This window comes from Cyprinodon tularosa, unplaced genomic scaffold (genome assembly GCF_016077235.1).
Source record: "Cyprinodon tularosa strain WSP-4 unplaced genomic scaffold, ASM1607723v1 ctg346, whole genome shotgun sequence".
NCBI lineage: Eukaryota > Metazoa > Chordata > Actinopteri > Cyprinodontiformes > Cyprinodontidae > Cyprinodon > Cyprinodon tularosa.
Window position 1 is genome coordinate 1,434,262 of NW_024039059.1, and position 25,160 is coordinate 1,459,421.

General features: G+C 40.0%; 1 protein-coding gene, 2 long non-coding RNA genes and 2 other non-coding genes across 9 annotated transcripts; 1 reads left to right on the plus strand and 4 right to left on the minus strand.

Annotated features, from left to right (window-relative positions):
• Nucleotides 1-1,151: 1,151 nt before the first annotated feature.
• LOC119789751 lies at nt 1,152-1,932 on the minus strand. Its single transcript, XR_005281629.1, has 3 exons — nt 1,822-1,932; nt 1,641-1,737; nt 1,152-1,388 (listed from the first exon to the last, which is right to left on the minus strand). It is a non-coding gene; the product is annotated as an uncharacterized LOC119789751 (long non-coding RNA).
• Nucleotides 1,933-11,350: 9,418 nt separating this feature from the next.
• LOC119789763 lies at nt 11,351-11,456 on the minus strand. The gene has a single exon (XR_005281630.1). It is a non-coding gene; the product is annotated as a U6 spliceosomal RNA (small nuclear RNA).
• A 1,370-nt stretch (nt 11,457-12,826) lies between these two features.
• LOC119789747 lies at nt 12,827-16,095 on the minus strand. Its single transcript, XR_005281626.1, has 3 exons — nt 15,624-16,095; nt 15,467-15,521; nt 12,827-13,083 (listed from the first exon to the last, which is right to left on the minus strand). It is a non-coding gene; the product is annotated as an uncharacterized LOC119789747 (long non-coding RNA).
• A 55-nt stretch (nt 16,096-16,150) lies between these two features.
• On the plus strand, nt 16,151-16,256 carry LOC119789764. The gene has a single exon (XR_005281631.1). It is a non-coding gene; the product is annotated as a U6 spliceosomal RNA (small nuclear RNA).
• Nucleotides 16,257-20,723: 4,467 nt separating this feature from the next.
• LOC119789746 lies at nt 20,724-23,960 on the minus strand. 5 transcript variants are annotated; one of them, XM_038294808.1, is made up of 7 exons: nt 23,804-23,960; nt 22,617-23,026; nt 22,434-22,477; nt 22,232-22,327; nt 21,648-21,841; nt 21,131-21,576; nt 20,724-21,024 (listed from the first exon to the last, which is right to left on the minus strand). In XM_038294808.1, exons 4-6 carry the CDS (start codon nt 22,239-22,241, stop codon nt 21,238-21,240), a joined length of 543 nt encoding a protein of 180 aa, XP_038150736.1. In that variant the 5' UTR covers nt 22,242-22,327; nt 22,434-22,477; nt 22,617-23,026; nt 23,804-23,960; the 3' UTR covers nt 20,724-21,024; nt 21,131-21,237. The 5 variants fall into 5 exon arrangements, with proteins under 5 accessions (XP_038150736.1, XP_038150732.1, XP_038150735.1 ...); XM_038294804.1 differs by having other exon boundaries at nt 22,232-22,477; XM_038294807.1 differs by lacking the exon at nt 22,617-23,026 and having other exon boundaries at nt 22,232-22,477.
• Between the last annotated feature and the right edge of the window lie 1,200 nt (nt 23,961-25,160).

The following is a 25,160-nucleotide window of genomic DNA, read 5'->3' on the forward strand; positions in this document are numbered from 1 at the left end:
AAACAATTGCGTTGTTTCATTTCAAGTGCATATTATCCAATTATCTTATTGTAAAAGTGAAAATGCTCAGTCAATTGGACAGTCATCTACCTACTCAGATTAAGGGTGAATTCTTTTTAGACATTTTAACTCCTTTTCAGAAAGTTTTTTCAGTGTAGTTTTATTGATAAACAACATTTGTCGTTACATATTATCAGAAAGAAAAAAAATACAATCTATGAATATAATTTTATACTTCCAAGCTTATAAGGATTGTAAAACTAAGTGTTTTTAAATTTCAACAGTAGCATAATGTTGGATTGTTGCACCCCAAATTGTCCAATTGTTCATCCATATATTTTGTCAGGAGAGGGATAGTAGAGATGCAAGAGATACAGAAGAAAAGATGGGAGGAAAGGAGTCAGAGAGGCACAGTAGGAAGAGTAAACTTAAAATCACACTGCAGGGCGTGCAGGTGGCGCAGTGGTTAGCGCACACTACCCACGTACGGAGGCCTTAGTCCCTGACGTGGGCAACCTGGGGTTTTAAACCAACCTGTGGTCTCTCCCCCTCTCTCATACCTCCTTTCCTGTCAGCCACTGGTGCCACTAGTGCCGTAAAAACTCAAAACCAAAAGTACACTGCAAAAGCAATGTAGAATGAAGTAAAAAAAAATCTTAAATTAACCGTATTTATTTAGGAAAATCAGATGATCTGCCAATGGAATGAGAATTTTGACCCCTAAAATATGATAAATAAAAAATGTATTTTAAATTAGAAACTGCAGCTGTTTTTTATTCCTAATTTACATGCAAATTGTCTGAATCAACATGCAAAGTGCCTCAGTCATCTGCTCAATTCAAGAACTTATTTAAAAAAAAAAAGTGAATTACTTAGATTTACATTTTTTGCATTGTAATATACTTTACAAGAATTTTGAGAGCTTCGTGATGATGTAATGATGAAGATCATCTTGAAGTGGAGATGCTGCTTTATGGAGCGATTGAAGGTTTTATAGGAGGGGTGTTACACATTTCTTTAAATGTAACTTTAGTTTACAGAAGTTTCTTATTTCCTGTTGGTTTTTTTAGACATCCTGGCCGTGCACCTAATTGCCAATAACAGACACCTAAATACTCACACCAGTTCAAAGATTAGGGTAAATTAGTGCATCTAATATTACAAACTTTCTAGATTATGTTACTTACAGAAGCAGAATCAATCCTAAAAAACAAACTTGTCATTAATAGAAGGAGAAGAAAGTTACTTAATGTTGTATGCTGTTCCTGAAAGCTGTCCTGTGACCAGAGGGTGGCTGGACAGCTCTGGTTGATCGCTTGGCAAGTTCCGCCTGGCTGGGGATGCGGGGATCGATCCACTATCTTGGCATGTGTGAGCAGCCAAGGTTGCTGGTGTGTCCTACTGGAGGAAGGACTTAAAAGAGTAAATTTAGAAGTAAAAAAACAACAAAAAACTAAGAAAATGTTAAAAAAACAAAATAAACATGTAAATAGTTTGTAGGTTTCATTTGTTAGTTTTCTTGTTATTGTGTTCATTTTTATTGTTATTATTTTCAGTGTTCAGATTCGTTGTTTATGTACATTTATTTTGGTAATGCTGTGATACTGCAGCTAGAGATTTTAAGGGTGGGACTTCCTAACCGGATTTGTTGCCTCGTGACAAATGGCTGTGGAAATCTGACATCAGAACTCGTGAGGCAGGCCTGGCTGGGATGCTATCAGGTCCAAAAACTACAGCCTGCAAGGAACCATTAAAACACAATCACAGCATGTAAAACAGATATGAGGGAATTGGGGCTGAGTTAATGAGTAGACCACTGACCCAGCTGATGTTCTGGACTAGAGGCTAGTGTTGGGTGCAGAGGAGGATGCAGGCCTTGGCTGGAGGGGGAGGGCTGTGGTGAGGATGGTGCAGAGAAGGAGGACTTGAAGGTCTAAAGGAAGGTGTTGTGGACTGGGACAGTCTCTGAGGAGTCATCAGGTTTCTCCTCCACCAGAGGCGTAGCAAATCATCCATATTTTCTAAATAAAGACAAACTATACTTTCCTACAGCCTATCAAATAGACACATATATTTAAACATCCATAATTTCTAGATAAAGGTATTGCGTATAAAACTTTCAGTTTTGAGTTCTGGGGCGTAAATCTTTTGCATTGTCAATACAAAATCTAGTTCTGAAAAGAGCATGAATTCTGTACTTATCATCTTTGATGTTAGTATATTGATGTGCATAATTAACCACAAAAAAAAAAAGCTTTGAATATTCCACTTGAGAGTATTACTGCTGCCACCATATGTAATAGAGGGGGGGGAAATGGTATGGGTGGCCACAGGGGTGGCCAATGATTGCCTAAGGGTGGGAATGGCCACCCCTGGCCCCCCATCTAGCTCTGCCCCTGTCCTCCACTAAGTCCTCATCTCTAACCGCCTCATCATCCATGCGTTCCACCAGCAGATCCTCTTCCTCTGGGTCATCCATGACAGGTCCCCTATGTACAAAGTTGCCATCCCAACTATCCATCTGGCTCCACCACTGGTTTGTTTACTTTTGCAGGATTTTCATCAGGCAACCACACAGCCACCTAATCTCTCCAAACAGCTGTGTTGTGAACCCTATTTGTCACAAATTAATCTAGTTGATTGCTTCCTGATTTCTTATCTGCCTTTTTCTAAATGAAAAAATGTCAAACAGCCATGGCGTGTGATAACCACACCGTAGTGATAGCTGCTAAATCTGGTGTTTAAATTCTACTATGAATACATAAAAAGTAATGTTTCCACATCACCAGGTACTTGATACAGATTTTATTAGCTGAAATGCACCTAAATAAATACATATTACTCACTTTGTACACAGGGGGCAGTAAAACAAGTACAGACTGAACACAATAGCAAAACAAATAAAGGTGTTTCTTTCCTTAAACCACTGTTTGTGTGACCTGATACAGTTCATCATACAGGACAGAGTTTTAGGGTCTCTGAGAAAAAACACAAAAACAACCACCTTTGTAAAGGCTGGTGTCTGTGTCTAAATAAGAAAATAAAATAAAAGTGAAAGCATGGAATCTAATAACAAGAAAATAACTTTATTTCACAATTTGAAAAATAAAGTGGGAATAGTTGGAAGGAAGGATGAGAAGATGAGAAGGATGACATCCAGTTTTTCTTGAAAGGTGCTGAAACATGTTTTGTGTTAATAGGCCTGCATGTATTTCTATTTACATTCAGAGATTTTCATAGTGGCGGACTTGCTCCTCCAAGCTGCAGGTTTGATTTATAGCTTATGGTGAAGCAGGAGAAATGACACTCCATTGTGAGGCAGAGTTTCAACCAGTAATCTCGCCACCAGTTAATCTGTCACACGGACGTTAGGCTGGAGATCTGCCCCCCCTGAACAACAACTACATATTTTAGTGGGATCATAATCCTGATGAACTGACCATGGACATAATATAAGAAGTGACCTCGCATTGATTGCTTTCACCTATAGTCGGGCATACACTGTAGGATTTTTTTCAATCGTTGCAAGCAGCTACAGCTCACACTGTATGACGAAACAGCAGCGTTGCCTTGGCAATTTGTGCAATTTTATGTGCCCAAAGCCCTAAAAAGAAAAGGCAACAACATATTTGGACAAAGTCGTGCCTAAGCAATCGTGGCAACTACAGTCTGTCAATTTTACAGAAAGAACTCCATTTCACTCAAACTCCCGCAATACTTCTGTGTTTTTATCTGAGAGGAAGAACAAGAAGAAGAAGAATCCTTGAGACAGCAAACTGAATTTCAAACATGTTTGATTTTATCCCAACCTTACTATTCCTGATCGGGAGGTGGTCGTGAGAGGCTGATCTCCCCTCGTTACTCCCTGTACACTACAGGACACACGACCCACGATCAGGTTGAAAGTTGGCCAGATCGTAAATTCTCACACGACCATAGAATTAGCCTGAAAAGCCTGAAATTATGCCCAGTTTATGGACGCTGACGTGATTTGGTGCAGTGTTGACAGATTGGGCGGTTTTCATTTTGGATGGATAGAGATCATTTGGGCTGGTTAGGAGTCAGATCAGCTGTTTTTGAGTTAACGTATGAAAACACATGTCCACTAATCATTCATCATTACTGAGTCATAGCCAACCCTCCCTGACCTTTCTCCATCACTGATTGGCTAATATCATCTGCCAGGGTGTTTCCAACAGAGAACTAGTGTAATGGGGCCATAGATTATGCTAGTTTTAGCAGCAGGTGGATCTGTTGTGATAAACCTCACACTGACGATCGATTCGATGCTTCCTGGTTAAAAGAGGAATCTTTTAAAGATGTTGGAGGAAACCACTGCTTTGAGTTTTAGCGCTTGGTGCAATTAAACTCCTCACCCTCCCTTTATCAAATGCACCAGTTGAAAGAGCTTTTTCACAAGTTGCTCTGCTTAAAGGCGACTCCAGAAATCACATGGGCCTGCCTACCCTGTCAAGTTTGATGGATGTGCGAACTGGATTAACACAGAATGTACTGATCACCAAACACTATGGATTGTATTATAGTTTATCAGAGTAAAAGTTCAGCGTTCAGATGTTCAATGTTCCGGCCAATAAGCATTAAAGGTAATAAATAATTCAAAGTCAACTATAATAAATGTAAATATTTTAGCTATGTCAAAATAAGCTTAGCATATCTGCTTGTGTGCACTGTCTTCTAAATGTAAAAAGAGGAGTATTCTACATGGTTATAAATCTATCTGCAAACATGTCAGTATGGGATGTGTCACATGACTCTCACTGGATCTGACATGGCTGTGGTGGCGGGGTCAGCGTTGTTTATGGAGAACAACTCTGGACAGATTTTGTTGGATTGTTTGATTAAGTTGTGCTGAAGTGTGTTCATGTTCACACAAATACAAATATATTACCTGGGTGGGTTGCTGTGTGATGTGGTGGTATTTAACAGATGTTTGGGCTGGAAAACCTTGACTCTATTTGGCAGTACTGATTTGGTGGCACTATCCTGGGGCAATCGATAGCTCCGCTCAGCATTGACGAAGGTGGGGGTGGGGGACGCAAGTATTCAGCATGTTTGACCATCCAATCAAAGACCAGATCAGGCGCATCAGAAGTTTGTGAAGCGAGCTTCTCAGAAGTGACTGCGGTGATCACACAAGAAGATATATATATACACTATATTGCCAAAAGTATTTGCTCACCTGCCTTGACTCACATATGAGCTTAAGTGACATCCCGTTCCTAATCCATAGGGTTCAATATGACGTCGGTCCACCCTTTGCAGCTAGAACAGCTTCAACTCTTCTGGGAAGGCTGTCCACAAGGTTTAGGAGTGTGTTTATGGGAATTTTTGACCATTCTTCCAGAAGCGCATTTGTGAGGTCGCACACTGATGTTGGACGAGAAGGCCTGGCTCTCAGTCTCCGCTCTAATTCATCCCAAAGGTGTTCTATCGGGTTGAGGTCAGGACTCTGTGCAGGCCAGTCAAGTTCATCCACACCAGACTCTGTCATCCATGTCTTTATGGACCTTGCTTTGTGCACTGGTGCACAGTCATGTTGGAAGAGGAAGGGGCCAGCTCCAAACTGTTCCCACAAAGTTGGGAGCATGGAATTGTCCAAAATGTCTTGGTATGCTGAAGCATTCAGAGTTCCTTTCACTGGAACTAAGGGGCCAAGCCCAGCTCCTGAAAAACAACCTCACACCATAATCCCCCCTCCACCAAACTTTACACTTGGCACAATGCAGTCAGACAAGTACCGTTCTCCTGGCAACCGCCAAACCCAGACCCGTCCATCAGATTGCCAGATGGAGAAGCGCGATTCGTCACTCCAGAGAACGCGTCTCCACTGCTCTAGAGTCCAGTGGCGGCGTGCTTTACACCACCGCATCCGACGCTTTGCATTGCACTTGGTGATGTATGGCTTGGATGCAGCTGCTCGACCATGGAAACCCATTCCATGAAGCTCTCTGCGCACTGTTCTTGAGCTAATCTGAAGGCCACATGAAGTTTGGAGGTCTGTAGTGATTGACTCTGCAGAAAGTTGGCGACCTCTTCGCACTATGCGCGTCAGCATCCGCTGACCCCGCTCCGTCAGTTTACGTGGCCTACCTCTTCGTGGCTGAGTTGCTGTCGTTCCCAAACACTTCCATTTTCTTATAATACAGCTGACAGTTGACTGTGGAATATTTAGGAGCGAGGAAATTTCACGACTGGATTTGTTGCACAGGTGGCATCCTATCACAGTTCCACGCTGGAATTCACTGAGCTCCTGAGAGCGACCCATTCTTTCACAAATGTTTGTAAAAACAGTCTGCATGCCTAGGTGCTTGAATTTATACACCTGTGGCCATGGAAGTGATTGGAACACCTGATTCCAATAATTTGGATGGGTGAGCAAATACTTTTGGCAATATAGTGTATTTATAGATAGATAGATAGATAGATAGATAGATAGATAGATAGATAGATAGATAGATAGATAGATAGATAGATAGATAGATAGATAGATAGATAGATAGATAGATAGATAGATAGATAGATAGATAGATAGATAGATAGATAGATAGATAGATAGATAGATGTCAAAGCGGCCTGCCATACTCACTCTGGTTGTCTTGCCCTTTTGATATTTATTAGTTTGACTGAATATATATTCCAGATGTCTCAAATGCATTTCTTCTTAGTAAAAACGAACATTTCCAATATCTTAAATAACATTTTCCTTTCTAAATTAAACATTTCAGACAGATATTTTAAATATAATTCTTACTAGTACAAATGACGTCACGTTTCTCATTCATGTTTATTGGGCTCTTACTTCCAGACATCTAAAATAAACATTCTTCCTATCTAAAAATTAATTCTGATGAGGATGAATTCTAATTTCAGATCTCAATAATAGAGTTACTGCTAGTCATAATGACAATTTTAGATATCAAGAAAGAATATAACAATCTAGATATCCAGAAATCCAAAAATAATTAAAGATATAAACTATTAATATATCACTGTTTAAATAGGAATTTCAGATATCTAAATTCTAATAATTTAATAATGCCTATCCAAAATACAGTTTTAGATACTTGAAAACATATTTTGACCAACATTTAAAAAATTTATGGGTCGCTGTTTTAACGTAAAAAGGCAGATTGACTAGTCACATTTCTATTATATATAGCACCAAAGCTAGTAGAAATATAGTTTTGATGTCAAGAATTGGACTTCTGGATATCTGTAATCATAAGCGTCGTTAGACCTATTTAAGGGTGGCTTCAGTCATCCCTTCTTTGGCATTAGCCACCCTATAATTATTTTGCGATAAAAAAAATTTTTTTTTCCCTTTTTTTCTGCTCAGAGCAGTGAGCCAATAAGGCTCGGGCACATGACGTCACACGTTGCGCGGCAGCCATATTGATAGCTGGTCAGCCCACTGTTTACACTTTGACTTCGCGCCTGTAAGGACGAGCTTTCTTCTGCTAGTAGTTTGCTTAGTTTTTTGCCGTTTCATTTTACCTCTGCTGTCGTTATGGTCGCCCGTTGCTGTGTCGTAGGGTGTAGTAGCGCAAGCTGTGACTGGACGGGGAAAAAAATCCCAAATGGATTGTCTTTTTACCGTTTTCCAACCTGGAGGCGTCTCAATGGAAAACAAATGTCCTCCATAACAAAGAGTCGCCGGCTAGCATGGGTCGCTGCTGTAAGACGGCCAAATATAACTTTCAACTCAATCCCTGCGTCCACGAGAGTGTGTTCCCGGCATTTTCATTCTGGTAAGTTACAGAACATACTGTTTTTATTCATGTATCATTTCAAGTTAACCGTTGTTGGCTGATCTGTAGCATGTAGCATGAGCTGAAGTAGGGTTGTGTTCCAGAGGGTTAGCCAGGTCCACTGAAACACAAAACAGTTGTCCTACTCTGTTTATTTAGTCATTAATAGTTTATAATAGGGTTAATAGTTTTGGTTGTTTCACCAGGAAAGCCAGTAGATACATTTTTGATGTTTTACGTTAGTGCCAGCACCTAGTCTTATCACCACAACAAACACCACACCATGTTGAGACGGTAGCTTACCTTGGCTCTGATGACTGTGTTCTCATTCGGCTTGATAACTTCCATGTCATGAACTTTTCCATCTGTCAGCTGTTTGTAAGCCTCTAGCGACTTGTAGCAGCGAAACTCTTCATGTGTGTAGGCACTGACGCCACACACTAGATACGAAAATACGTCCTCCCTTGCAAACGGCGGTAGAAATTCTTCCCCAACGCACCACTCCTTGCTTTCTACTTCGTAGGGATCAAGTCCGTTTATGAAGCCCATCTTTTGCAGATAACGGTCCCTGGCTTCCCTCTGCAGTGTGTCTCGGTATATTCCGCATCCTTTCTTCGCTTTTAACATCGCTGTTTACTCGTCTTTCTGCTCTGTCTCTATGCTGTTTTAGGTCTTTGTTTACCGTAGCAACTAGCTACCAATATGGCGGCGTACCCAGAATGCAACGCGCTGTGCCCGAGCCTTATGGGAGAGGAGCAGTGAGCAAAAATAAACGGGTCGGTCGGATATTTTTTTAGTGCGGGCGGGTAGTTGGTGATTTTTTTTTATGCGTGTGTGTTGTTATGGACATCAGAAATGTTATATTAATCAGGCACTGTGTGCAGCGCAGCGTACAATACCCTATGATGTGTTAACGGGTCGGGTTGCGGGTTAAATATCAACGGGTCGGGTGGGGTTCGGATTTGAATTGAAGATATCCGCGGGTGACGGGTCGGGTTCGGTAGTCATCCTAACGGGTTCGGGCGGGTGCGGGTTGGTAAAACTCGACCCATGCAGGTCTCTAAGCTACACTTCATTCAGTATCGTTGCCATAGAAACAGACAACAGCGCCAATATATCAGAATTATACTAAAACACACGCAAATAATTTCCCACATAAAAGACAGGACTTTCAGTCCATTGCAGTTTTCCGTTTTTAGAGGGTTGTTTATTTTGCGTTTATTAAGTGATGGCTGTGGTATATTAGCTTTCACTGCTATAAGCTTTCGCAGCAGTGATTGATTAATTTAAACACCTGCTCTACTGATAGTCTATCGGAGTTGGTGTTTAGGTTGAACATAAAGAACACCTTTTATTTGAAGCTTCTTGTAGCTACTGTTTTAATCCCGGCTTTACTTAAAACTTTTTCCTGACCTTGTTATATATTTGTCATAGTGTTGCCATTCAGTAGCAAGCACTGCGCCCCTTTTTCTTTTATATGTACACCTACATTTAAGATTTAGCGTGTTAAGTTGACAACTTATGAGCAAGCTGCTTTTTGCAATCTAGCAGGAAGGTAAGGATAGGATCTTGCAGGTGTGACGTCACTCTGCAGGGGGTCCAAAGATAAAAGATTTAAAGAATTTTGGCATTGGAATTTCAGATTTAAGGGAGTTAGAAAGTTCACTTAGTAAAAGTGCAAATAATAAATCTGATTACCGATTACTTTTAAGCTGGTTGAACATACTGCGACAGACTGGTGACCTGTCCAGGGTGATCCCACCTCTCACCCAGAACGTGGCTAGAGATATATGCACCAGCACCTCCTGATCCCACTGAGGGATAAGGTTAAAGAAAATGGATGGTTGAACATAGTCCGCTCTCCCAGATTCTATCAAATCAGTATTGATACCCTCAGGGCCGGATTTAGGAAATTTGGGGCCCTAGGCAAAGACAGGCAGGGGGCCCCCTGAGAAGTAAACCCATAAAACAGACCCATTCTACAGATAGAGAAATGTTAATAGAATAGACATCCATTATTTGTTCTAGGTTTTGTCCCTCTCTTCTTGTCCCTTTTTCCTCTCTATTTATCAGCGTTCTGATGGCATTTTAGCCAAAGGATTTTTATCAAAAACATAATTAATGTGCACAAATAAGGATTAGTTGTATTAACCATACATGTAAACAGAGTTTTATGGGGCCCCCAGGAACTTGGGGCCCTAGGCAACTGCCTAGTATTGCCTAATGGTAAATCCCCCCCTGGATACCCTGCTGGTGGATGTTCTTGACAGAAAGACGGAGTTGCTTAATCATATTCTGCTTAAGGCCCCATAAGATCTTGTCCGAGTCCTGGTTTAAAAGTAAATTAATTTTAAAAAGTGACCCAAAATTGACTGTCAATAAATGTTCTACAAAATTGATATATTTATTTGATTTCTTTGATTTGTACTGTCTGTTTAGATTTATGTGATATTTTTTGCACAAAATATAAGGCGTCGCGCAGGTAGCTCCCTTTCCTTATGAGCCGTCCCCACCAACTTTCAACACAAAGTTACACCCTTGTCTTAGACAACGCCTTAGCAGGTGCACTGAAAAAATTTCGGCGCGCGCTACGCGCCTATGATTGTTGCATCTTCTAGGGGCTGAGCCACCTTTGTCTCTTAAACCTAGAGACGCCCCTGTCTGTAATGTTATATAAATTGGAGTTCATCCTCTTCAGAATTCATTTTTTTGATAGGAAGTATGTTTATTTTAGATAGAAAGAACGTTATTTTAGATATCTGGAACTAAAAAAAATGGAAATGTGATGTCATTTGTTCTAGTAAGAATTTTATTTCAGATATCTGAAATGTTTATTTTAAATAGGAAGAATATTATTTTAGATATCTGAAATGTTCACTTTGACTGAGAAGAAATGCATTTGAGACATCTGAAATATACATTTAGTCAAGTTAATAAATGTCAAAATGGCCTGCCATAGCCAAAGAGCAGCCAGGCGTCTCTGCTTCAGAGCAACTTGACCAGCATGACGTGGACAGCCTCTAACCTAGCGCCCAAGGAAGAGGATGCATTGACTGGCAGCAAGCTAGCAACTGGTAAATGCAAACAATAACGGTAATTTCAAAACCAACACAAGTTTAAAGGTGATAATAGTTTATTTTTATCAATATACCGCATCGTTGCATAGGCTAGAGCTTAACGACACCACGCTACTAGACGGAGTGGCCTCGCTGCTCTCCGCCATGTCGAAAGGTCAAAGCCTAGCTCATCTCGGAAACTCAGGGTAGACTTTTCTCAGCTTTCCAGTGGAAATTAGACGACTGGGTGTTGATGAGCAATTTTTACGTCGGCTTTTGATAGACCACTTAAAGGCACCTTAACTCCGCTTTGAAAGAACGACATTTCTCGGAGTTTGGGTTTTGCTTGAAGATTAAACAGCAGCGCCACCTCGTGGCTGTCTCTTTACAGTGCAGTAAACGATCCCTGCTGCGGCCTGCGAAGGACGCATCCCCATGTTTAGAACACAGCCCCTGAACTGGGAGCAAGAAGTGGAAAAAAGGCTTGAAAACATTCTTTATTGTTTTCATTATTTTTAAAAGATTAAAAATGAGGAACGCTTCACGAATTTGCGTGTCATCCTTGCGCAGGGGCCATGCTAATCTTCTCTGTATCGTTCCAATTTTAGTATATGTCCTAGTAAACTAGGACACTCTAGAGGAGGCTTGGAGTAGGAGTTATACCCCCACCTTACTGTGTCCCCCAGCAAGACGGTGTAATGTTTGATTTTTATTTATTTAGTTTTTATTGCAGAAAGTCTGATCAAATAAAAACATGTTGTCAAACCTGTAGATCTGATTATCTGAGTGAGCAATTCTATATCACTAACTTTGACCCAACTCACTTCTGATCCTGGTAGGTTTTCTGTTTATTCAGCGTTTTGTTGTCACAGATGCATGATGGGAACTTAAACCAGGCCTAACATGATTGGCTGGCTTTTAAAATGAAAACTAGTCCCTCATACTCGCTGTTTAGTGAAATCCGAATAGAAGACTCGCTCGTTTATATGATCTAGATTTATCTATCCGTTTCCCAGCTGTGTTTGTTTCCATTTAAAGAGAATTTACGCTGAGAGGAGATGCCTGCAACAGCAGGACACACGGAGCTCCATCAACAGCTCTCCTTGTTATGATCCTCTAGTGCCCTCCGGTGGCGGCGCACGGTTACTGCATCCACATGTATAAACACTGAAAGCCATTCTGTTGCTCTGACTTTTTAGACCTATACTAAAACAAAAAAATGCTAATAAATTGAAATTGTGTCGTTTATTTTTTACAGGTTCTATAAATATCTGCAGACCAAGGCTGTGAGGCTGGAGAAGATCACACTTGCAGTAAATATATTTTTTTTCCTACCTCTGCCTGTTTGGTTTTAGTTTTCCATATGAATCAACAAGCTGCATGAAGCTGGGACCTGGGGTTCTGATCTAGGGAGCCTCATCCTGAAGGCCAGCACTGCGGCTCAGAATCTCAGGTCCCAGAAGGCAGGTTCATTATTTCATCTCCAGCCGACAGCAGAACCTCTAGACCAGCTGCTTCCACACAGACACCTGTGGAGCCCAGTGATGAGGAGCTGGTCCAGGCTGCTGGCGACATGGAGGAATTTAAGTAACAAGCATCTAATTTATCAGACTTTTGTTTACAAAAAAGATACAGCTGATGCTGACAGTTTTCTAACATTTTGTTTCACAAATGATAAAAAAAAAGTAAACCTAGGGTGAAACAATAAGTTGGAGTCAATAAATAATTTATTTTTGGCCATTAGCTGCAGCTCACTCATCACTAACTGGCTGCTGCTTTTCACCTGTAGATTCCTCATCATGTCACCCGTTTCTTCTTCTTCTCGTCACCCACCACACTCCTTCCCCATCTTAAAGAAGAAGGTCGCAGGATGGCCACAGGGCATCGTCAGGCAGCTGCCCCCCACCTACAGCTGCCAGTTTCCTGCTGAGCTCACGTACAAGTAAGAAACCAGTAACTGTCTTGGTTCTTTATTATTATAAAACAATTAATAGAAGGAGAAGAAAGTATCTTAAAGTGGTATGGTTTTCCTGCAGGCCGTCCTGTGACCAGAGGGTGGTTGGACAGCTGAGGTCTCGCTTGGCAACAGTGCGACCTGGCTGTACAACACCCTGCAGGGGCAACACTCAGGTTCCTGGATGTGGAGATCGATCCACTACTCGATCCAGGATGGTGCAGAGAAGGAGGAGATGAAGGTCTGAATGAAGGTGTTGTGGACTGGGACAGTCTCTGAGATGTGGAGGCTGCAGCGCCTCAGACTGGAAGAAAGTGAGAAGAGTGGTGAGAACAGCAGAGAGGATCATCAGGGCTCCTCTTCCCTCCATATAAGACATTTAATCCCAGCTCTGCGTGTCCTGAGCCCGTTACATCATCACATCCCCCCCATGGACTGTTCTCCCTGCTGCCCTCTGGGAAGAGGCTTCAGAGCTACGAAAAATCTGACTGAATCAGGAAATAAAACAGCCTCAATGGCTGTAATGAGAGCGGAGACAGAGGACAGAGTTTACTGAAGAAAACCTGCTACCATCCAGGTTAGCTCTGGGGAGAATGTTACTATGGCAACCGAAACTGAGGTTGAATAAACTCTTTGTGAAATGGAAAAGTCAGTTTCCCTTTTCAGGTTAAGAAAACTTATTCAGTAAACCTGCTTCTTGAAACGGCCCCCTGGATTTTACACTTTGTTGTTTAAACATCAATAAATATGTAAAAATAGATAAAAGCATCACTGTCCCAGGTTCCTAAGTTAATTTTGATGATCTTTATTTCTTTTAATCGACGAGCTGGAAATGTCTCCAGACTGGATTATAGAAATCTGGTCACCTTATTCTGGTTCTGATGGTTTTCTGTTTTGTTTCTGTTGGACTTCAATGCTTTCAGTTTTTCACATCACTATGGTATCTATAAAAATGTTATTTTCTTTTGTTGCATTATTGTTCCTCGTCATTTTGACATCTATAAATGTTAACTGTTCATTGTTGTCTTGAAGTAAATTGTAGTTGAAATCAAATTAATAAAACTGTTTCTTGTCAGATTTAATATGCTGTCTTGGGATTTGTCATTAACATCGACACCCTCATGATTATTCCTGAACAGTTTCAGCGACGGCAGTAAATCTGCACCTACAGCTTTAGCCAAGATCATTTGGAGCTGGTCTTCAATCAGAGCATCAGGTTGAAATTTCAGTTTTTGATTTTAGTTTTTGTGCATGCCCTTCTTAACAGTATTACACTCTCAGATTATTATGTATTGTTTTATTTTAGTCAAAGCTGCGCTGTAAACTAATAGAAATAGGATTTTAAGAGCTCATTTTCTGTTAATGCCCTAGCTGTAGTGGTGGGTCCAGCAATCCCCATAAGTCGGTGCATGCATTGAGCCCATAGAGCAAAGCGCTGTATCGGTGTAAGTGTCGTTCAAAGAAAGTCATGTGATCGATACAGGAGTCGTTTCTGACTGACTGACACACAAACTGTTTAAAAACGTATCTGCCAACATGATGTATCTGCTAAAAAAAAAAAAAGTCTCATCTTTTGCGGTTTATCACTAAAATTATCAAGACGTTTGGAGCAGCCTAAAAGCAATAGGAATGTTTCAGCCGTTGCGTTTTTATTTTTATTTTCTTGTGTCATTCTTTTCCTCCCAGGTATCACTAAAACGGTCAGTTCAGATGTTTTATAAAATATGTGAATCAGGAAATTGTCTATATACCAAACTGAAAACAAAAAAAACTCTTTAGATTTAAAATGGAAAAAAATTCTATATTTTTTTTTTTAAGTCGATTCAGTTCAATTAAGTTTATTTATATAGCACCAATTCACAACACATGTCATCTCAAGGCACTTTACTATTCACCACATCATACAGTCAAATTTTATGCATCCCTATAACCTGGATTAATAAACACCTCATTTTACTTCCGTAATAAATTTGGTTTAAAGTGACAAATTATATTACAAAATGACTCCGGACCTTTACTGGTTGTTGATTTTTTTTATTAAGACCCCATTGATTTTTAATTGGTTTCCCCTGTACTAGGTCATCAAATCAATTCACTTTAGGCTGTCAAATAAGCTGCCTGTAGTGCCTTTAAAGGTCCAGCAGGTGTCAGTATTCTGCGAGACAGTATCAACACAGTATCAGTAGTTTGGCAATGTGTCCAAACACTTCAAGATGCCTCATTAACCATCACTACCTAGCTTTAATTGACACACGAACTAAAGTTAATGGAGAAAAGGTACCAAACTCAATATATAAAAGGTTCTTTGTTTAATACAGTAACTTTATTGATCCCACACACCAGTAATTTACATTTCATAAGCTCTAATGTAATGCAAAAAATCATTTGTATGGTCAACAATTTACCAAGCATTCTGGTTTGTTTCAGTATATGTAATTTAATTCTAGATAGCAAAATAAGTATTGTCAATATTTTCACAGCTCAGATTCCCTTTTCAGATATTTCGTCTTTAATGTCCATCTATTCCTGTCTCGCAGGAATATGTTTTTGATTAAATAAACTGCAGTTTCATTTAATTCATTCGAACTTTTAGAATTTATGTTACAAGAACAATAAGTGTTTATTAGAAATAGGATCATTAAAACTGCACCCACATTCAAGGCAGAGGTAGGAAAAAATATATTTACTGCAAGTGTGATCTTCTCCAGCCTCACAGCCTTGGTCTGCAGATATTTCTGTAACCTGTAAAAAAAAAAGGGCACAATTTCAATTTATTATGCATGTTTTTTGTTTTAGTATAGGTCTAAAAAGTCAGAGCAACAGAATGGCTTTCAGTGTTTATACATGTGGATGCAGTAATCGTGCGCCGCCACCGGAGGGCACTAGAGGATCATAACAAGGAGAGCTGTTGATGGAGCTCCGTGTGTCCTGCTGTTGCAGGCATCTCCTCTCAGCCTAAATTCTCTTTAAATGGAAACAAACACAGCTGGGAAACGGGTAGATAAATCTAGATCATATAAACGAGCGAGTCTTCTATTCGGATTTCACTAAACAGCGAGTATGAGGGACTAGTTTTCATTTTAAAAGCCAGCCAATCATGTTAGGCCTGGTCTAAGTTCCCATCATGCATCTGTGACAACAAAACGCTGAATAAACAGAAAACCTACCAGGATCAGAAGTGAGTTGGGTCAAAGTTAGTGATATAGAATTGCTCACTCAGATAATCAGATCTACAGGTTTGACAACATGTTTTTATTTGATCAGACTTTCTGCAATAAAAACTAAATAAATAAAAATCAAACATTACACCGTCTTGCTGGGGTACACAGTAAGGTGGGGGTATAACTCCTACTCCAAGCCTCCTCTAGAGTGTCCTAGTTTACTAGGACATATACTAAAATTGGAACGATACAGAGAAGATTAGCATGGCCCCTGCGCAAGGATGACACGCAAATTCGTGAAGCGTTCCTCATTTTTAATCTTTTAAAAATAATGAAAACAATAAAGAATGTTTTCAAGCCTTTTTTCCACTTCTTGCTCCCAGTTCAGGGGCTGTGTTCTAAACATGGGGGAAAATCGTTTACTGCACTGTAAAGAGACAGCCACGAGGTGGCGCTGCTGTTTCAATCTTCAAGCGCAAACCAAACTCCGAGAAATGTCGTTCTGTCAAAGTGGAGTTAAGGTGCCTTTAAGTGGTCTATCAAAAGCCGACGTAAAAATCGCTCATCAACACCCAGTCGTCTAATTTCCACTGGAAAGCTGAGAAAATTCTACCCCGAGTTTCCGAGATGAGCTAGGCTTTGACCTTTCGACATGGCGGAGAGCAGTGACGCCACTCCGTCTGGTAGCTTGGCGTCGTTAAGCTCTTAGCCTATGCAACGCCCCGGCATATTGATAAAAATAAAAATAAACTATTATCACCTTTAAACTTGTGTTGGTTTTGAAATTACCGTTATTGTTTGCATTTACCAGAGCAACTTGACCAGCATGATGCTGGTCAAGTTGCTCTGAAGCAGAGACGCCTGGCTGCTCTTTGACTATGGCAGGCTGTTTTGACATTTATTAGCTTGACTGAATATATATTTCAGATGGCTCAAATGCATTTCTTCCTAATTAAAGTGAACATTTTAGATATCTAAAATAATATTCTTCCTATTCAAAATAAGCATTTTTCCAATCTAAAAAAAGAATTCTGACAATGATGAATTCTAATTTCAGATCTCCATAATATGGTTACTGTTGGCCATTATGACAATTTTAGATATCAGAAATGCATATAACATTACAGCTATCCAGAAATCCAATTCTTGACATCAAAAATATATTTCTACTAGTAGAAGTGTCATTAGAGATATCAACTACTTATTTTATGGCTAGTTAAATTAGAATTCCAGATATTTTTGAATGCCACTTGCAAAAAGAACAAGGCTCTTCTTAAACATAAAATAGGCAGACTGGCTAGTCACATTTCTATTATAGATAGCACTAAAACAAATTCCAACTTGTCAAAATTACAATATTCCTAGTCAGAGCTTTATTATAGATATCACTAATTATATTTCTACCAGTAGAAATTACATTTTAAGTTATCTGGAATTCAATTTGCACTTGTAAGAACTACATTTTAGATATCTATAAATCTGAAATAACTTTAAGTGGCCGTTTTAACATATATTTGCTTGACCAGATATGTATTTCAGATATCTGTAACAGTATTCTTCCCATCTAAAATGAATATTTTAGATATCTGAAATGTAATTCTTACTATTACAAATGACATCACTTTCCCCCATTCATGTGTATTGGGCTTTAACTTTCAAATACCCAAAATGACATTACTCCTATCTAAAATAAACATTCGGGATGTCTAAAAATAAATTTCTGATCTATATGTTACTGATCATCATTTGTATTTCAGATATCAAGAATCAGTGAATAAAAATAGCATGTCTTATGTAGTTTAAGGCTTTCGAACCTTTCGATCCGACCAAGCAAATATATGATAAAACGGCCACTTAAAAATAAGATTTGTAGATAAGTGACAGTGAATTATATATATATATATATATATATATATATATATATATATATATATATATATATATATATATATATATATATATATATATATATATTATAAAGATAATATAGAAGAGCAGGGAAAGCATACATGGAGCGCCATAAATAAGTGGCTGGAATAGTGTACAGGAACATCTGTGCAGAGTATCAGAGCTTTTACTTATTAAACTACATATATACACTATATATATGTATATAGAGACTAGAACATCCCTTTACTGTCCCACAATGGGTAAATTGTGGTGTTACAGCAGCAAAAGATCACATCAAAAGTTGTCGCACAACTGAATAAGTGACAGAGAATATAAATGCTGTGTTTCTGAAGATGACATTTTATGGTATATATCTATATATATCTATATCTAAGGTCAGGGAGGGTTTGCTATGACTCAGTAATGATGAATGATTAGTGGACATGTGTTTTAATAGGTTAACTCAAAAAACAGCCGATCTGACTCCTAACCAGCCCAAATGATCTCCACCCACCCAAAAGAAAAGTGTGAGCTGTAGCTGCATGCAGCTATTGAAAAAAATCCTACAGTGTATGCCTGACTATAGGTGAAAGCAATCAATCCAAGGTCACTCCTTATATTATGTCCATGGTCAGTTCATCAGGATTATGATCCCACTAAAATATGTAGTTGTTGTTCGGGGGGGGGGGGGGGGGGGGGGGGGGGGGTAGATCTCCAGCCTAACGCCAGTGTGACAGATTAACTGGTGGCGAGATTACTGGTTGAAACTCTGCCTCACAATGGAGTGTCATTTCTCCTGCTTCACCATAAGCTATAACTCAAACCTGCAGCTTGGAGGAGCAAGTCCGCCACTATGAAAATCTCTGAATGTAAATAGAAATCCATGCAGGCCTATCAACGCAAAACATGTTTCAGCACCTTTCAAGAAAAACTGGATCAATGCAAAAAAAACAATTGGGCTTCTCATCCTTCCTTCCAACTAATCCCACTTTATTTTTCAGATTGTGAAATTAATTCAATTCAATTTCAATTCAGTTTATTTATATAGCGCCAAATTCACAACACATGTCCTCTCAAGGCACTTTACAGTTCAACCAGATCATACAGTCAAATCGATACAAAGTTTTCTATCTAAGGAAAACCAGTTGATTGCATAGACTCATTGACTCAAATACAATCCCCCACACTAAGCATGCTTGTAGCGACAGTGGAGAGGAAAAACTCCCTTTTAACAGGAAGAAACCTCCAGGAGAACCAGGCTCAGTGTGAGCGGCCATCTGCCGAGGCCGACTGGGGTTCAAGGAGACAGAAGCAGAGATACAAAAAGCAGCTGTAAAAGGCGGCCCCGTCCAGGAAACACACAGCCAGGCAGACGAGCTCCGAGCCAGCTCCCATTCCAGAGGACGAAGAGAGCACATCCACTCAGTCACGGTCAGAGAAACAGGACCACACTGGAAAACAGGCCGATCTCCAACATCTATAAACAAGGGTGTTGATGGAAGCAGCACAGCTGATGTTTCTTTCCAGGATGTCGTCACAGCCAAACAGAAACAGACGAGGCAAAGCTACTCTGAGAAAAAGCAGAGAGAGCAGAAGGTTAGAGATTGAACTAACAGATTCTGCAGAATAGGAGAACAGAGAGAGAATGAAGCAGAATGATGAAATGGGGGTCCCTATGTCCTCCAAAAGTCTAAGCCTATAGCAGCATAACTATAGAGATAGCTCAGGATAACCTGAGCCACCCTAACTATAAGCGTTATCAAAAAGGAAAGTTTTAAGTCTAGCCTTAAAAGTAGACAGAGTGTCTGCCTCACGGACTAAAACTGGTAGTTGGTTCCACAGGAGAGGAGCCTGATAACTAAAAGATCTGCCTCCCATTCTACTTTTAGAAATTCTAGGAACCACTAGTAAACCTGCAGATTGAGAACGAAGTGTTCTGTTAGGAACATAAGGAACAATCAGATCTCTGATATAAGATGGAGCTTGGCCATTTAAGGCTTTATATGTGAGAAGGAGGATTTTAAATTCTATTCTGGATTTAACAGGAAGCCAATGAAGAGAAGCCAGGATAGGAGAGATATGATCTCTCTTTTTCATTTTCATTAGAACTCTGGCTGCAGCATTTTGGATCAGCTGAAGGCTTTTAACTACAGTTTGTGGACTTCCTGATAGTAAAGAATTACAATAGTCCAGCCTTGAAGTAACAAATGCATGGACTAGTTTCTCAGCATCACCCCTGGACAGGAGATTTCTAATTTTTGCAATGTTCCTCAGACGAAAATTCTAGAAACCTCTTTGATGTGGGATTTAAATTAAGTTATTTTCTTTTTATTAGATTCCATTCTTTCACTTTTCCTTTATTTTCTTGTTTGGACACAGATACCAGCCTTTACAAAGGAAGTTGTTTTTGTGTTTTTTTCTCAGAGACCCTAAAACTCTGTCCTATATGATGAAATGTTTGATGAAATAAACACCTTTATTTGTTTTGCTATTGTGTTCAGCCTGTATTTAGTTTTAAGTTATGAGACCATAACTGGCTGCTTCTGAACTGGTTTTACTGCCCCCTATGTACAAAGGGGGTTAAATGTATTTATTATTTATTCCACATACATGGTGTAGTGGGAAAAAAGTATTCAACCATTCACCCTAGTTAAATAAACAGAGATCGATGGATTTCACTCAGTCAGCACATTTATTAATATCTTTGCAAAGAGAATACAGTTCATCATACAGCCTTAATGGCACAGCATTCAGCCCTGTTCTGAACTGGGCAGCGTTCGGAGTAGTAGTAGTAGTAGTAGTCAGAGTCAAAACAAATTACAGACACTTTGGTTAAACAGTAACATGTTATGAATAAACCGTGAGAAAGAATCTGGTTTGTTATGAAGCAATGTCTGGTCTTCAAACACCATCCTGCAGAGAATGGTGTGGCCTTGAGAGAGGAACAGACTGAGTGAAAAGTTTTATAGTGAGTAAATAGAATAAATTAACATATAATAGAAGAGAAATCAAAATTTTCAGACAACAATGGCCAGCACAACGACCAGAACTTCTCGCTCCCGCTGAAGTAGTGGATCGATCTCCGCATCCAGGCATCAGAGTGCTGCTGCCGCAGGGTGTTGTACAGCCAGGTCGCACTGTTTCCAAGCGTGCAATACCTCAGCTGTTCAACCAACCTCTGGTCACAGGACAGCCTGCAGGAAAACCATACCACTTTAAGATACCTTCTTCTCCTTCTATCAATGACACCTTTGTTTTAAATTAATAAACAACTAAGACAGTTACTGTGGTTGTGCTTACTCGTACGTGAGCACAGCAGGAAACTGGCAGCTGTAGGTGGGGGGCAGCTGCCTGATGATGCCCTGTGACCATCCGGCGACCTTCCTCTTACATTGACGGCACTTCAGTTACTCGGCCATGAGGTACCAGCCATCAATGTCCAGGCCAATCTGGATGGTCCTGTAGAGCCCAGCCTTCGCCATGGACCCGGTGCACGAAGGCTGGGGGCACGTCAGCTGCAGACGCCAGATCCTGTGGGGCATCCACAGGAACAGCCGACATGCAAAGAAGGGCTCAGGGGATGCAGGAGGCTGGTGGTAGACCGGCTGGGGCTGTGGAGGGAACCACCACAGGTTGAGGTCTGTGGTGAGGCGAGGCCTCCCCAGGTGGTCCCTGACGAACAGCATCTGACTGATCCACTCCTGCTGCTCTGCTGTAAGCGCTGCCCTCCAGGACTGAGGCAGCATCTGCAGAAACTTGCAAACGAGGCTTCTACTGATTCCTGGCTGCTTGAACTATAAACTCTCTGTCAGCAAACCTCAGCAGGAGGTGGTGAAGGGTCCCGTCTGGACGGGGTCTCCTGCATGGAGGGTGGCTCTGGAGGATCCAGCCGCTGCAGGGGTTCTCCCTGCTCCTGCGTGGCCTCCAGCAGCTCCTCATCAGTGGGTTCCCCCGGTCCAGCAGGGGACACCCTCTGAGGCAGAGAGGCGGTGGAAGGACCCGCCTGTTCATCTGAGGTTGAACAAAACACACGTCTTAGTAAAACACAAGTTTAATCTGCAGCTCCCATAGTAAACACAAAAAAAGAAGCAGAAGCATCAGCAGGATGCTAGTAATGATTAATGGCTACAAATGATAAAGACAGGGAAGGAGTGTGGTGGGCGACAAGAAGAAAAAGAAATGGGTGACGTGATGAGGAATCTAGAGGTGAAAAGCAGCAGCCAGTTAGTGATGAGTGAGCTGCAGCTAATTGCCAAAATCAAATTATTTATTGACTCCAACTTACTGTTTCACTTCAGGTTCATGTGGTTTATTTTTTTTTTCATCATTTGTGAAATAAAATGGGAGCATCAGTCGTAACTTCTTGTAAACAGTCTGATAAATTAGATGCTCGTTACTTACATTCCTCCATGTCGCCAGCAGCCTGGACCAGCTCCTCATCACTGGGCTCCAAAGGTGTCTTTGTGGAAGGAGCTGGTCTAGAGGTTCTGTTGCAGGCTGGAGATGAAATCGTAAACATAAAATCACAGAAGAGAGTCACGCTGCATCTCTTTAGAATTTCATCCCACTTGTAAATACAGGCTTAGGTGAGGAGGAGACCCACTTTAGCGCAGCCTGCGTCTCCACCTCAGACAGAGGCCTGCAAAGCTGAAATCAAAAAGACAACTTAGATGCAGCACTGATGAATCAGAATCAGACATACTTTAATAATCCCAGAGGGAAATTATTTTAACAATCTCTGAATTTTTAAATAAACATAATCTAAAAAAAAAAAAAAAAAACAGACTGTACAGCAGTCCTCGCTGACAGCTTCCCTGCCAATGCTAGTCCCTCGGCGGACATGATGGTCAAGTCGAAGGCTGCCGTGGTGGAGGTGGAGACCTTCTCCTTGTCTCCGCGCCGGACATGTTCCATAGCCTTCTCCTTCTGGCAAACTGGAAAGGCTGGCGTCCGGCGCAGATAGTTGAGAGAGCTGAGCGGGTGAGACAAAGAGTCAGCAGATTCTGACATCCCAGCAGAGGCAAAACACACACAGTTTCTATCATTCTCTCATACTGGATTTTCTCAGGGTCCTTGGAGCTGTAGAGGCTCTCCAGGGTCTCATCCTTGAACTCCCTGAAGCCAACATGTGCCTGAACATGCATCATAGCAATAAAGTTTAACTTACAGCCATTTGCACTGTTGAACAATGTTAATCTGGAGAAACAAAGACAGGAAAACTGATCAGCAACAAAGTCACACTGTGTGACAGAAACTACAGGGATGAGATTTCATTTAACGAAAGGTGGGCAGAGTACCAAAGCATTTGAACTAGGCAGCTTTAAAACTACATAAACTACATAGCTATGAGGTTTCTGTTAACTATATAAACTATATAACTACTCGTATCACGCTTCCTTTAGCACAGTTTCAGTTAAATAACATGTTGCTGTCATTTTGCACATCTCTGATGTTGCTGCTATTTTCAAATATCCATTGCTGTTAAAATGTCCATAGCTGTATATTGGTTATTTATTCTCCAGGTGCACAGCATTTATATTGTTTAAGCACTTAACAGTATAGTAGCCTATTTAAATTTTTTTTTTTTAACTCTTCACTATTATGTTATTTTACACACTCTCTTAAGGAACACATTTGTGTTACCATTTTTTTCTATAATGTTTTTGCTGCTGTAAACACCAGAACTTCCTCATTGTGGGACAATAATAGGATTTTCTATTCTAAATAATAGGAGCCCAATCAGTCGAAGTAAAAAGTATAATGCTGTAAAACTACTCCTGAAAGTAATTTTTATTTTTTTTTCCAAAGTTCACTCTGAATTTCACCCATTTTAAGCGGGTTCTAATTAATATAGAAACATGTCATTAAGTTTTTGCTGCAAAATTGCACTCTTAAAACATTACTTAAAATGATTTGGAATTACAACTCCATAATTTCTTTCATAATACATGCGCTACGATCAAGTCACGTTACCGATTGGATCCTTATTTCCATGTGGAGTCGGAGTCAACTTGTATTAGCTGCTGCTGCTGCTGCTAACAAGCTAAAAACAAACCAACTGGCCATAAAGGTTGAGCACAGCTGGAAGAGCCTTCTTAGATTGGAACTAACGGAGCCATCTGATTGGCGCGACAAAGGTCTGATTTCGATATCGATACTAATCTGCGGATGCAGGTCATTCTTCTCTGTCAAAGAAGGGGGGAGATTCGCATTTTAGAGACTCAAAGGAGAAAAAAAGAATGACTGCGCTCATCTAACAAAACTAAACCATCTAACAAAAACACCTTCAAGTGTGTTGCTGATTAAAAAATGTTACTTGTGTGTCACTTTTTTAAACCCTCATATCTAAAAAATAGAGGAGAAATTAGATGTTATGCATTCAAAGAAGACATTTATTAAACAAACTGGCAACGAGCTTTCCAAATTGAGCATTTTTTTATTCTTAAGACTGCCATGAAATTAAATATTAAAGGTGTGTGCTTGTTCCTTACCTGCTTTGTCTCATACCTGCCTCACCAGCACCGATGAGGCAATAGCAAAATGGCCCCGATTAGCAGATTGACAGTGCTGCAACACCATGAGCTTTCTGTTAGATTTAATCAGTGCGGTTCATGTATATATATATATATATATATATATATATATATATATATATATATATATATATATATATATATGTGGTATAATAAAATGTTACCTTATCAAAAATATTAAATATACTTGATTGGATTATTATATTCAACTTAATAGTTTGAGTTAGTAAATGTTAATGGTTTAAGGCAATCTGTTCCCTCAAATTATTTGAGTTTAACTCACTTATCTTAAGTTTAACAGTGTATATTGAGCTGAACAGAACTCCTGCATGAGTAGTCGAGCACTTTTAGAGCTCTGGTTTTTACAGAATTAAAGCTGCGTGTAACATCGACATATAACAAACATATAAATTTGAAATTTAACAAAGGAGGATTGGAGGGAGAAGGTCCTACGCCACAGAATTTGCAAAGTTTCTCAGCCCTCCCATCTTCCTCTGTCCCTATCAGAGTCTTTCTATGAATGAACTGAGCTCCAACTTCACAGATTCTCTTGTTTTACCACCATTTTGTTGCAGCTGTTGTGTCTTAATTACGGTATAATAAAAGTAATGAGCCAGTTTGGAGAAAGCAAGGAGTAGAAAGTAAAGATATTTTAGCTTTAAATGTAGTGAGTTAAGGTAAAGAAAAACTATCTAAAAAAAAAAATACTGAAGTACAGACACCAAATAAATAACTTAAGTATTTCACATTTCTGCATGTTAATACCTACAGAGAGGAATGAACCATTTCCACTGACT

What these genes read in the sequence shown, in the direction of transcription:
- LOC119789746 (XM_038294807.1), bottom strand. Translation starts at nt 22,349, where the DNA reads ATGTTTACGATTTCATCTCCAGCCTGCAACAGAACCTCTAGACCAGCT. An exon ending in TGCTGGCGACATGGAGGAAT is followed by an intron (nt 21,842 to 22,231) that starts GTAAGTAACGAG and finishes GTTCAACCTCAG; the next exon opens with ATGAACAGGCGGGTCCTTCC. An exon ending in CTTCACCACCTCCTGCTGAG is followed by an intron (nt 21,577 to 21,647) that starts GTTTGCTGACAG and finishes AAGTTTCTGCAG; the next exon opens with ATGCTGCCTCAGTCCTGGAG.